Raw genomic sequence first — 13,715 nt, forward strand, 5'->3', positions numbered from 1 at the left:
CCTACGCCAGACGCAGACTCCATCTTATCAGTGAATAACTTACAGCAACACTGTGCTCCTTTCCGTAGACCCTCCTAAAGGAGGTTACCAGTCAATGTAAGAAGTGATCAATGCTTTCTCCAGTGCACTGAGGCAGTTCAATCAATGTGTTTGAGCATAAACAACTCGCTACTGAAGGCAAAACCAAGAGTCAAATTATAGCTGCTGCGCAGCAATGGGTCGTGGCCGGGCACAGACCCATTGCTGTGCCCGGCCACAGCCATGTGATGTCATCACTGATGGCATCACAATTGCTCGCGTGACTGATGACATCACAAATACAACCTAATTGCCCTAGGTAATTAGGGCAATTAAGATGCTCTTTACATGGACGTTTTGAATTCAACGTTTTGATGCACTGTGGGCAAAATTTTTGATCAATCGAAAATCTGTTTGATACTTTTGTGTAGGACAGTCTAACGATGCAGACGCTGAAGTTTGGTCTCGTTTGAAGAAGAAATGTGGGAGGAGTAGGGTTTAATTCGTTTTATATATACACATACAGTATATATATATATATATATATATATATATATATATATATATATATATATATATATATATATATATATAATATGTGTGTGTGTGTGTGTGTGTGTGTGTGTGTGTGTGTGTGTGTGTGTGTGTGTTTGTTTGTCTGACCCTCGTTTGGTTGTGCGTGTTTACTACATGCAGTAGGTGCAAGAGTCTATATATGTCATTCACCATCGATGAAAGTGTGTCAGTCTGTTAGTGCATTGTAAACAATGCAACTCTTTGACATCACTGATGACATCATCAGTGGGACGGGACAGACAGACAGACAGACAGACAGACAGACAGACAGACAGACAGACAGAGCCCTTACTCAACTCGCATTCGCAGCTCGCATTCGCAGCTCGCCTGCTGCGCGGCCTTGCAACTCGGCTGCTGTGTGGCCCATGAGTACGGTATCATTTGACAGGCGTAATGTAAGTCCTGAGCAGCCATTTATACTGCAACAGTTTGCCTCTGGTGTTTATAGTTTGGGTTTTGGCACAGGGAGTTGTCCTTAGACCCCGCTAGTAATATTCCATAAAAACTGGACAACTGACCCCTGCCCTGTAAATGATCTACCATGAACTGCTCAATGGTAGACAATGAGGGCTCCTTAGTAGCCTACCTTTCATTTGGGAATATACGAAGCTCCTAATTTGTAAGCATTTCTAAAAGTGTTTTCTTGGAAGGTCGTATTTAACTGCTAATTGTTGGAATGACATCGGTGCACCTTTATCATAGGGATGTCACGATACTAGAATTTCTACTTCGATACCGATACCCAGGAAAATATCGATACTCGATACTATTTTCGATACCACAGAGGGGGAAATGACAACACATCAAGAGGCATACAAAATAAACGAACACAGATGGACGGACAGACATACGCTTCTCCAAAATCTAGGTCTGATACAACTCATTAAAAACTACTTTCCACTTACACAGCAGATTACACCTGCTGTCGTCATCAGCCTATCACAACACAGCAGATTACACCTGCTGTCGTCATCAGCCTATCACAACACAGCAGATTACACCTGCTGTCGTCATCAGCCTATCAGAACACTTTGAGCTTGTTGAAGCAACAGATACCCACCACTCATAGGGAGGGAAAATCAGTAGTATGTTTGATTTTTCATTAAGAGAAAGCACTGCTGGTATCCATACTGTTGCAAATGAGTATTGTATCACTTTCAATTTTTTTGTATTGATAGGCCTACTTATTGATACTATTGATACCTGTTGCAAATGAGTATTGTATCCATTTAAAAGTTTTAGTATTGATTTTTATCGATACTATCGATACTTTTGACAACCCTACTTTATCATACAAATCTTTTATTTTAATAGCCGCTTATCCCTCCAATCCCAGCCCCCCCTCCTCACCCACAGCCCGCCTACCCCACACCCGCCTCCTCTCCACATCTTCTGCTGAGTGTGCATAGAAAAGCTCCTGTGTGCGCTAAGAGATGCTACTCCACCTGCATACAAACCAGTTGTCCGCAGGCAAACCTGGCTGTGTGGTACACATGAAGACAGTAAAGTGATGCACCACCCAGCGATGCTGCAGTGCCTCACGGTGTCCAGGAGGACCCTGCGGGGCACAGAGGGGCAGGAGGGCGAGGCCAGTTCACTGGTGTGTGAGCCAATGGGTTTTGTGGAGAATGTCAGACTTGCTGGCCTCAGTCAGATCGGGCTTTACTCCTATTATGATGCTTATGTCTGAAAATGTCTGAAAATCGATATCTTAAAATTCAGCCTGGCATGTCCTGCTGATAATGGGGTTGCTCGAAGGCACAGCTTTGCTCTTGAATCACTTCCCTTATCCAAATTTGCGCATTTTGCCTGCCTGCTTTACATAACGCTTTGCATATTCCCTCAACAGGGAATGCGATGGTGGTGGGCGGAATTGTAAATGTACATCTGTTAATTTGTGTATTGTATGTACAGAGGCCGACGGTGTATTCTTAACACGTGTGAGCTCTTGTGCACTCACTCACGGCAGTTTAACTCATTGTATGGTTAGTTAGCCGCCACTTCCTCCTTTGGATTCTGCCTGTTAATCCTCATCGGGGGGAATGTGTGGGGGACAAAATAGGCCCATCTATTTGTGATGACATGTCGTACAATGGCAGGCAGCCTGGTGTGACAGGAGGAGAGCAGGGAAAGAAGGGAGAATAATGCTGATCTGGTAGTTAGCCTACAGTCATTACAATGCATGGCTTCAATCTGTCTGTCAGCCAGACGCAGAATGAAAGTTGGCTTTAGGCACGCCGCTCACAAATGATGTGTCAGGCTTCCTGAACATGGTAACAATGTGGATCCTTGCTTTTGAGTGAGTCAGCATCTTTCAGAATAGAAATGCATCATGTATTTGGCTGCATGGTGTTCTGGATAGAGACAGAGGCTGATCAATGTTACACAATTCAGAAATCCAGAAGGGGCCTATTAAATTCACCCTATCAGGCACGTGCACAGATAGACCTCACAGGAGGCTTGAGCCCCCTGCCGTTTTGCCCTCCTATAGACCTTATTCGATTGACGTCACTCACGTACGGGCACGCCCACCGCCGCCATGTTGTCGACATAGCGCTGCAGCTCTCGAGTGACAGCCTATGTGAGAGCAGCGTTTATAGGAAGCTAGCCGCCGTTAGCGTTACCTGTATCGTTCCAATCGTGTTCGGATGGTGACCTGCGTTAGGCATGGCTGTAGTAATGACAGCAATAAAGTCCCCATGGTTTGTTTCTATCTCTACCGTTATGGCGCTTATCTTATCACCAAATAAATTCATTCATTCATTCATTCATTCATTCACCGTCCACAGACGTGAAGGGAGCGAGACTGAGTATACGTCAGCAGCACAGGAGAGGTGTGTGGATAGTTGGGAGAGACAGGTGAAATGTTCTGACAGCTCCTCACAGCAAAGTCTGTTCACCTCATTTTTTCTTTTGTTTATTATTACAGGCATTAACGGCAGCATACAAACAACAACTTGGGGTTTTTATTGCTGTCATCACTATCGCTATTTTGTAATGGAACAGAAACGACAATAAGGCCGTTACTATAGTTGTCAGCTGCGGGACGGTATGTCAACAATATGGCGCTGTCCGGGGTTAGTGAATAAGGTCTATAGAGAAGTGCAGATCTGGGTTTGACGAGTCTCGCAAGCTCTGTTTTTAAGCTACAGTGGAGCTTCTGGTATCATCGGAAACTAGAGATCCAGGCGAATACGTAGGTATCACAGCCATATGATGCTAGATAGCTGGGGAAGTGGCAATAACATTGCTCAAAATTCAGCAGCGTTTTTGACAAACGTCTGCAAGTGAGGTTGTCAGTCAGAGGGCTAGGTAAGAGTTGGGCTGGATAACATGTGAGGAGAATTGACTGAAATACACTTAATGGATTTGTATGTACCATTAACTGTCATGTAGTGGCGTTTGAACCAATAACCTCAGTCATGGGTTTGTTTTAAATGTATACATTTTAAATATCCCTTTAACAATGTTGCAAAAGTACTGACTCCTGGCATATTCATTTAAAATGGCCGGCGTGCCCTTTTATGAATTTGGGCCCCTGCCCCTCTAACATCCTCTGCACGTGCCTGCACACTATGGTACTATGACTATTAGCACACTGGTCTGTCTAATTACTATCTGGTCACCCAGGATGCACGTTAATGCCACGTGAAAAGGGGGTAATTGATTTCCTTTGGGCTGAAATGGAGGAGATGAAAGTTTAAGAAGGATTTTCGTGACTAGAAACTATTGAGGGAAGTGTAGTTGTGTCATTTTAGAGGGTGCCAATCTGAGTGTGCCAAGGACTGCGACATGTTTTTCCCACTGACATCCAGCCTTCAGAAAGCCAGTGATACAAAAAATAATAAGAAGAAGATTTTAATTTGTACAAGTCAGCATACAGGACTGCAGATAGTCAATGATAGTTAATTACAATTTTGGTGCTGAAAGACCCAAAAAGAATGAACAAATAGGACAAAAGTTCTTTAATAACAAGTTTAACTTTTTTTTTAAAGTGGTGCCGCTTCTATAACTGAGGCATTTGAGCTACGTCAGAAACAGAAATCGTGTCGGTGTCATCAGACAAAAACAACACACTTTCAACATGTTCTCGGGGCTCTTGGAGATTGTTTCCTCTTGACAGCAATGGTGTGATTTCCCATAACCTGTGCTGTGTATCTCATCTCAGAAGGTCTACTTGAAGAAGCACAGTAGCATTCTTCATTTCTTCATTCAAATGTGCCATTTTCCTCTTCATTCTTTACACGCCATCATGTGAATTGGCTACTCTAACAATAGCTTGCTAGCAATAGCTTGGTTGAGTGAGTTCAGCTGACTGGCCCATTTGTCTAAAGCTGTGTAGCGAGCCGCTCCTCCTCTCTTCTGGTAGTCCAGTTCTAGTAGCTGGTGGACTTGGTCGATGCGGCCGTGGATTGTGTTATCCAAGATGCACTGGATCAGCAAACTCTCCACATCGCACACCTCAATGTTCAGCTCCTTCGAAATGAAGGGGATGCGTATTCTTGTGTACGGTTTGATGAGTTTGAGAAGTACTTGAGTTCTGATGTTGCGTCGCAGCTCCTCTATGTGCTCTCTGATGAAGGGGTCGTCCATGATGGTGCTGTGATTTGTTTTCAAGATTTTCTCAAATTCGGCGATGACGTTGTTCTGGTAGGCGCTTACTAGGTTTGTCATCGCTAGGATCTCCGGGTCATTCTTGTATGGTTTAGCCTCCTGAGAGTCAAAAGGGTTGATTCCTGACTTCATCAGCATGGTGGCCAGGACCAAGTACTTCAGGCATGTCGTCCTCCTTGGGCTTCCAGACTCATCGTAGTTTTTGAAGGCTTCAAAGAAGTCGGTGTGGGCCTTATCAAACTCACCCTCTCTCAGATGCATCTTCCCACCACACTCTCTGATGACTCCCATGATAAGTGGGTGAGGGATGGCCGATTTAATATGAAGAATATGAAGCGACTGCTCATACAGGCACTTCAATCTCTTGTTGTTTTTCTGTGCTGTGTACATCTGGATCTCCAGAGCGTAAATCTCCAACAGCTGTGTGCCTTTTGTCAAGTCCTCCTCGCCACCATCTGTCTGACACGACTGGTGCAGTTGCCGAAGGATCTTCTGCAGTTTTCCATACTCGCCTCTCTCTAGATACAGTTTCCCCAGCTTTGTGTTAGTTTTGAACCATAATCTGTCATTGCTTGCATCTTTCAAAGCCTCCAGTGTGTTTTCATAGAACTCCTGTAGTATGTCCATCTGTTTGGAGGTGGAGATATAGTCCAGGATGGAGTTGATGGACTTCTCTGAGTACCTCCTGGTGACAACACTCGTGATGTACGTTAGCAGCTGCTTGTATCTGTTCATCATCTCTGGGAAGTTGGTCAGCTTGAAGTTGATTTTGATCATCTGTTTCAGTGCTTTGAATCCCCATTCTCCCTTCTCTCCCTCCAACTCCAACACATTTTGGAAGCTGCTGAGTGCTGCTTTGGGGTCGTCCTCCTTCAGGGCTTTGGAGTTGTAGTACTGGTTCTCCAGGTCCACATTGGGTTCTGAGTCTTCCGAATAGTCCTCCAGGTCGTACTCTTCATCGTCGCACATGAAATCATCTTCCATGTCACACATCTTGATGGTCGTCCTCGTCCTAATCCAAGACACTCACTAGCAGTGGTGGCATTGTTCCACTTCAGTCAGGAGGGATTGATGACATTGCTCGAGTGACATCACTGATGACATCACAATTGCTCAAGTGACATCACTGATGACATCACAGTTCACTGCACTGATTTATGACATCACTGATGATGTCACAAATCGTGACTAACAGACACCAGTTACATCAGTAAGTACTTCCACTGAGGGAAATTAACAGCAAAATAATAATACTTCTACTTGAGTAGGAAATTCCACACTTTATCTACCACTGTAGGAACTAAAATTACTTTGTCCTAGTGGACATGAATGCATGATTGGCTGCAAAGATGTTGTGAGAAGACATGTAAACAGACAGACATAGGATGCATACTAGTATATTGATTACAACTGTCACAAAATGATCAAATTATCGTACATTATGGGAATGTTGGCATTATTGATCGTACATTGTACAGAGGGCGAAGATTATCGTACAAATACGATAATTATCGTACACCTGGCAATGCTGCTCACTAGCCCTAATAGCCCTGTGTTCAACAGCAGCTGGTTAGACCGGCACCATGCCACAAGGTCACTCACCAGGCCCGTGTACCCCTCCTGTCCACCCCTAACACACCCCACGATGGCAGTGTCATCTGAAAACCTCTGCAGGTGGCACATCTCCGAGTTGTGCATGAAGTCAGATGTGTGTAGGGTGAAGAGAAAAGGAGAGAAAACGGTCCCCTGTGGTGCACCTGTACTGCTGACCTCAGTCTCGGATGGGCAGCCCCCCAGCCTGACATACTGAGGTCGGCCAGTGAGGTAGTCTATTATCCAGGTCACAAGGCGTGGGTCATCTTAGATCCTGGCCAGCTTGTCTCTCGGTAAGATGGTATTGAATGCACTTGAGAAATCAAAAAAAGGTGATTCTCACAGCACCGCCTCCCTTGTCCAGGTGAGAGTAGGACCGGTGAAGTAGGTAGAGGATGGCATCCTCTACACCCACCTTCTGATAGGCAAACTGTAGGGGGTCCGGAGGGTGCTGAACCTGAGGACTGAGGAGCAGCCGCTCTAAGGTCTTCATTATATGAGATGTCAGCGCCACTGGTCCAAAGCCATTGAGCGCACTGGGGCGGCCCTTCTTAGGCACAGGGATGAGGCATGATGTCCTCCACAGTGTGGGTACCTTCACCCAGCCGTAGACTGAGGTTGAATATGTGCTGAACACATGCATACAGCCATACATTCACAATGGTGGCCGGTGAAATCTGGTCTCTCTGCTTTTTTAACCCAGACAAGGCACGTCCTTCCTCTGAGGAGCAGCCAGGAGCAGTGGGCACCTTTTGAGCTGTAATTACAGCGCCCGAGGACCATCTTCATCATCGTCGTCATCGCTTGTCAGGCGGCCATCTTCTTGTATGTTTTTAGTGAGGGGTTCATACTGGAGGAAAGCCCAGAGGAGCACGGGGAGAACATGCAAACTCCACACTGAAAGGCCCACCTGGGCACCAGGCCCCTGAAGTCATGGGGGGGGGGACAGTGACACACCCTCTGAGTCACAGCATCCCAGCTGGGAATTGAACCCAGGACCTTTCTTGCTGTGAGGCGACAGCGCCGACCACTGCACCATATTAGTTTCGGAAGGTTTGCCCATCTAGCAATGCATTCCAAATGTGTTAGTAGATGGTTGCAGTGTGGACCAGGTTGTCAATTTAGCTCCACCTCAGGAAAGATATTATAATGGTGTGAGTAGCATGATAAAGCTGTCAGCATTAAAGCCTAACATGACATCAAATATCTCCAACAATTTGTATTGTGGCTAATCTACTTAAAATAAGACCATGAATTAGCTAACTACTAATAAGCAGGTTGCATTGTGCAACTGGGGCTTATCGCTGAGCTCAGAGTCCTGAGGCAAAGCACAGAGCAAATCACTGCTAAGTCACCTGTGCTGTGCTGCTGCACATTCCTCAGCAGACTCAGTGAGTGTTGATGACTCCAAACTCTAACTGACCTTGTGATGCATGCTGGGCAGCACGCTCAACCGGGGGCGACTACAGGCTACTGTGTTTCAGCAACTACCGGTAAGTAAGACGGAAACAGGAGGTGTGGGAGCCAGAGATGGGGACTTGGACTTGGGACTTGGACTTGAGTCGCACTTAAGTCTCACTCACAGTAACTTGAGACTTGACTTGAGACTCGTCCTCAAAGACTTGAGACTTGACTTGGACTTGAGTTTTGGGACTTGTGAACAATCTTTATTTTTTATTTAATTTTTTTGGGTGCATTAACATTAAGGAAATATATATTGATGTCATCCAATCAATGCTGATAATGTATGCTAATAGATAAAAGAGTGAGGATAATACAGTACATGCTTTGAATTTGTTAGTTTTAGCTATGCAGTGTTCTAAGCAGACCGGATGGCATGTAGCAGATGATAGAACACTCATCCATAAGAGACTTTAGACTTGACTTGGACTTGTGACCAAAGACTTGAGACTTGACTTGGAATTTGCCCCTCAAAGACTTGAGACTTGACTTGGACTTGAGCTCAAAGACTTGAGACTTGACTTGGACTTGAGCTCAAAGACTTGAGACTTGACTTAGACTTGAGCTCAAAGACTTGAGACTTGACTTGGACTTGAGCTCAAAGACTTGAGACTTGACTTGGACTTGAGCTCAAAGACTTGAGACTTGACTTGGACTTGAGCTCAAAGACTTGAGACTTGACTTAGACTTGCAAAAAATGACTTGTGAGCATCTCTGGTGGGAGCAGACAAGAGGGCAGAGGAGTGAAGCAGATGAGATAAGAGGACGGTGAAGATGAAGATGAGGAAGAGGAGAGGAGGAGGATGGGGAGTGATCTTGTGGACTAGCTCACTTCCATGGGCCCGGGCCGATGTGTATAATTAGTACAGCTGATCTGATAGAGACACTGCATGAAATAGGCCACGCCCATCACGGGGGAAAAGCTCCGTTCATTTCCACACACCAGCGTCATTTTCCTTGAATTAAACATAGCTAAAAGCTGTTGTGTGGTGGGGCTGCGCAGACAACAAATGTAAAAAAAAATCGACAGTTAAAGTTTTTTTGTACTCCTGAGCAAAACAAGGAAGCCAAACAAGGAAGCCATTGAGAATTGGCGAGAAGGAAAATGTGGATCTAGCTGTCAAGGAAGTAAGTTGGAGTGTTCATCTTCCGTATATACGATCTTTTTGTGTATACTTTTTGTATATACATAGGCGAACGCCAGGATTGGAGGGGGGGTTTCTGTTTCCCCCCGTTTTGGGTGTGGTTTCTGAATGATGACGCGCTCCGCAGTGTCTCTATGTGTATTTGTATGTGCATTTCTGTGCGTTCTGGAAACCGTAGGTCCTACTGTTATTAGACAGTCACAGGGACACACCGCCAGCACGTTACTGAGTCTTTAAATATGGTGTATGTGTGGCTGCTTTCTTGATCAGCAGACAGGGGGCGACAGACCACAAACTGGCACTGTCATCTGATCTCTCTCGCTCCCAAACCTTTGCTGTTTCCTTTCCGTGTTCTGGCATATTTCAAAAACCTTCATCACCGCTGGCAAAGTGAGACATTTTCATTGACTCATTTCATAAACTTTGTGCAGACGATCAAGGACATCACCTAAGCAGCACGTGGCCATGCTCTGTCATTGACCACATGAGCGGAATCAGGCTGATGCTAATCTCTCGAGACAGACTTTTGACTTACATCGAAAACCTGTCGGCAGGCTCCGTCAAAAGGGGTGCAACAGCGCTCGCACGCATGCTGCGCTTTACCCGATCAAAATGAAGTGAACGTGACAGTGTAGTCAAAACTTACCATTTTCAGCGTGTAGCAAGTTGCTACTTGCTACTAGCAATGAGCTACAGTTGTTATTGTTGTTTCATAGCGACGGACGGATTTGAGAGCGACACGCAGGGAGCGGAAAAGAAATGCATTAATGGGCGGAGCCGGTCGGTTGGAGCCAATGGCAGAGCTTGCAGGAAGCGGAAAGGGATTTTCTTCCGCTGCCGACCGCGCCTCTTGACTTCCTGTTGCACCACATTGAAACGGGGCTGCTGCCCCCAGAGGTTAGAGAACTTTTTTTTTTTTTTTTTTACCGATGTTCCCAGATTGGGCTAATGCTGATGCTGAAGCGTTTTGAATCGGCATTTTGCTCCTTTTCTTTTCTTTTTAAAGTGTACTACACTCCCTGTGCTATTCAGCAAGTTATTATTACATGACATACCTAGTGATTAAAAGCATAAAACACACACACTGTATTTACATTTGAATATGCTACGCAGTTAGAACCAGTTTTCCACTGTGGTGCCCTGAAACAAGACAAAGGTATGCATAGCAGCTCTCAATGCAACTACTGTGGCTGCACAATGGCTGCATTTAGCATTTTCTGTTTTATATGTTATAGGCTTTATATGTTATAGGCTTACAGTAAGTGGGACACTGGTTGGCAGGTTTAGCCTTAAATCAACATGGGTATCCTTGTCAGTCATGAGGTGTTTGAAGTTTTTTTTTATGGTGAAACAATAAAAACAACTTGGATCTAAAACAGAAAACCTGTAGTAGTGGATTCATTTGTTAGTACTGTAGGTTAATAACGTATTAGTCCAAAAGGTGTTTCATTTGTTTTGAAGTCAGTAGACAGCTCATACGACAGCCTGATGATTCACATCCTGGTATCTCATTGGCAACAAACACCTGTGTGTGATGACAGCCTGAGGTAACGCAGTGATGAGCAGCGCTGCTAGCAGCAAGCAGCGACCCTTGACCTCTGAGTCACAGAGTGATTGTATATACAGTTAGGCCTACACAACTGTTGTATATAGGCCTACCCAGAGACGTATAGATACAAGAGTCCCGACATCTCCATTCACTCCAATGGACCAGTTTTTTAATCTCAAGAGTTCCAGGAAGTAAGGTCCTGGATTAAGCAGCACTGTCGAGTTGCAGCAAAATAGACAGTTTGTGTTGTACTCTGAAAGGGTCTCCCTCCCCCCCCTCCCCTCGAATCAAATTGTACATGATCAGCTTTATTTTAGCATGCAAAAGTAGCGCGAGACCCATTCCTGGCTGTTCATTGGCTAATGAGTCTCGCATTTTGGTCCTCCGCTGACGCCACTCTCTCTCTCTAGACTAGAGGACACTAGGCCTACCCAACTGTCCTCTGAGTCACAAGTGATGAAAGAATGGCTTGAGCCATGCATTATTGAGGGATGCTCCATAGTAACAATGTATCCAGGGGCAGTCTGGTGTGTTTGTTGTCTCATTGTTGTTCCCTGGAAGGTCTGACCAGTCAGGGGTTCAAGTGAACCATGCATATGCAGCATATGCAGATCTTGTAAACTGAGATTCTCTTTATTCATCATTACATAATATAATAGTAATGGTCAAAATAATAGCCTAACTATCACTTACGGAATCAAAGTGTTTTACAAAGTGTGTTACAAGCTTCATAAAAATTTAAACAATAAAATATACTATGTTGCCCAGCCAATACTAGAAAAGTATTAGTAGTAACAGTAGGCTACAGTAGTACTACTACAAAACCAGGCTGAGATAGTAGCCTTTTTGTTTACTATCAAGTGACAGTTTGAGGCTTGTGCATGCGTCCTTGCACACCAAATGATGAACAGTTATGTGGCTGAATCATTCATGTCAACAATTATTTACACCGGGGTGAAAACATGCAGCAGGTTCAGGTTGTCATCTTTACACACATATGTTTTCCTGTAAGTCACTCTGTTGGTTGGTCGGTCGGTCCACAAAAAGTTCACCAACCTTTAGCGGGGACAGTTCTTGCCCTAGGAGGCTGAAATTTGGCATGGGGGTCAAGTGTGTGTGTGTGTGCGTGCGTGCGTGTGTGTGTGTGTGTGTGTGTGTGTGTGCCAGTTGGCTAAAAGGGGGCAGTGGGGGAAAATGTAGAAATGCAGGGTGGCAGAGGAAGAGTAGGGTGGGCTCCCCCTACCATCCTGCATTTCAGAAATTCGCATATGTGGTCGCAGCTTTTGTGAATTCGCTCTCATTACATAAGAAAGATTCTGCCTTTTTTTTATACCAAAAACATGGAATCATGATGTAGTTTAGGAAATCTCAATCTGTCTCTCTCTCTCTCTCTCTCTCTCCCCCCGCCCCTCTCTCTCTCTCTCTCTCTCTCTCTCTCTCTCTCTCTCTCTCTCCCTCTCTCTCTCTCTCTCTCTCTCTCTCCCTCTCTCTCTCTCTCTCTCTCTCTCTCTCGTCTTCCAGAACACCATGAATCTTCCTCCAGACAAGGTGAAGATCCTTGGTCAGTATGACAACGAGAAGAAGTGGGATCTGATCTGTGACCAGGTGGGTCAGCCTCTCCTCTCTAGCCTTCCTACAATAGAGCTGAACAGTACACGTGACATTCTTTGCCCCGGAAGGGAGTTTCCCCATTCATTTTATCCATAGACATTTCAAAAAAACTTAGGGGGGCTTAGGGGGGGGGCTTTATTTTAACATTCTCTTTATTTTTTGTTTTTGCTCCAAGTGAAATGTTTTATGGTCACTCGCGATTCAGCAGGTCACGGGTTAGCTTGGTTCCAGCCTTCCAGTCACGTGACTGTTGATAGAATGTTTTCCAACCAGCGCTGCCCATGCGTCTCACCGTCTGTCATCATGATTTTCTCTGTGGTTAGTTTGAACTGGTTTGCAAACACACACACACACACACACGCACGCGCACGCACACACACACACGCACGCACGCGCATGCGCACGCACACACACACACACACACACACACGCACGCGCACGCACGCACACACACACACACACACACACACACACACACACACACACACACACGGGGAAGCTGATCAATATTGTACATTGCCGTGGCAACAGTGGAGGCCATACCTGTGTCTTGGTGGGAGAGTGATAGAGGACACCTGTCTTAGTAGCTGTGTGTGGCTGGTTGTCATAACATTGGTGAATATCATACAGAAGTTGAGTTACTATTCAAGTGGAGCCTGAAATGCACACCTGAGGATCCTTGAACCACCTCAGAATTTTGAGAATAAAATGCAGAACAGTAAAGTGCATTTCTATCAGTTAGGCAGAAGTGAATATACTGTCTACTGTATATACTCCTTAACATAGAGCCGGCCTTTGTCAGTACTCACATCCACAAACAGTCTTTCAAGAACTGACTAGTATTGGGCAAAATGTTGCTTGTCTTTCATGCCAGTTTATGCCATAATCCATGCTGTCCAATGACAAAAACAAAGAAATGCACTTTGTAAAATTCTAATGCACAAACGAATGGTCACACAACCATGGTGGGCATGGGCATTTTGATGAAACTTCATTAAAAAAAATCCATTTCCGCTTTCAGCTTTATTGATAGATCTCAATTTGCACAAAAAAGGAAGCCTACACAAAACGGATTCTTGTGTCAGATGGACACTCTGGGAACTAAGGTACCCTGAAGGCACCCTCAATTATTTAGATAAAACCATATC

General features: G+C 45.0%; 1 protein-coding gene and 1 pseudogene across 4 annotated transcripts in view; one reads left to right on the top strand and one right to left on the bottom strand.

Annotated features, from left to right (window-relative positions):
- The window catches only part of LOC310775987 (formin-like protein 1), a 44,687-nt gene that overhangs the window by 1,570 nt on the left and 29,402 nt on the right, over positions 1–13,715 (top strand). For all 3 annotated transcript variants that reach the window (XR_014552687.1, XM_083636115.1, XM_083636116.1), the window contains exon 2: positions 12,478–12,561. Coding sequence is in view for 2 of the 3 variants with exons in the window: in XM_083636115.1 (XP_083492241.1) it covers positions 12,478–12,561 (84 nt within the window). In the remaining variant the exon portion in view is untranslated. The remainder of the gene's footprint in view (positions 1–12,477; positions 12,562–13,715) is intronic.
- On the bottom strand, positions 4,858–6,201 carry LOC310774852 (COP9 signalosome complex subunit 2 pseudogene; annotated as a pseudogene). The gene has a single exon. The product of its transcript is annotated as a COP9 signalosome complex subunit 2 pseudogene (transcript).

Source organism: Poromitra crassiceps (assembly GCF_964638095.1).
Source record: "Poromitra crassiceps genome assembly, chromosome: 4".
Classification (NCBI taxonomy): domain Eukaryota; kingdom Metazoa; phylum Chordata; class Actinopteri; order Beryciformes; family Melamphaidae; genus Poromitra; species Poromitra crassiceps.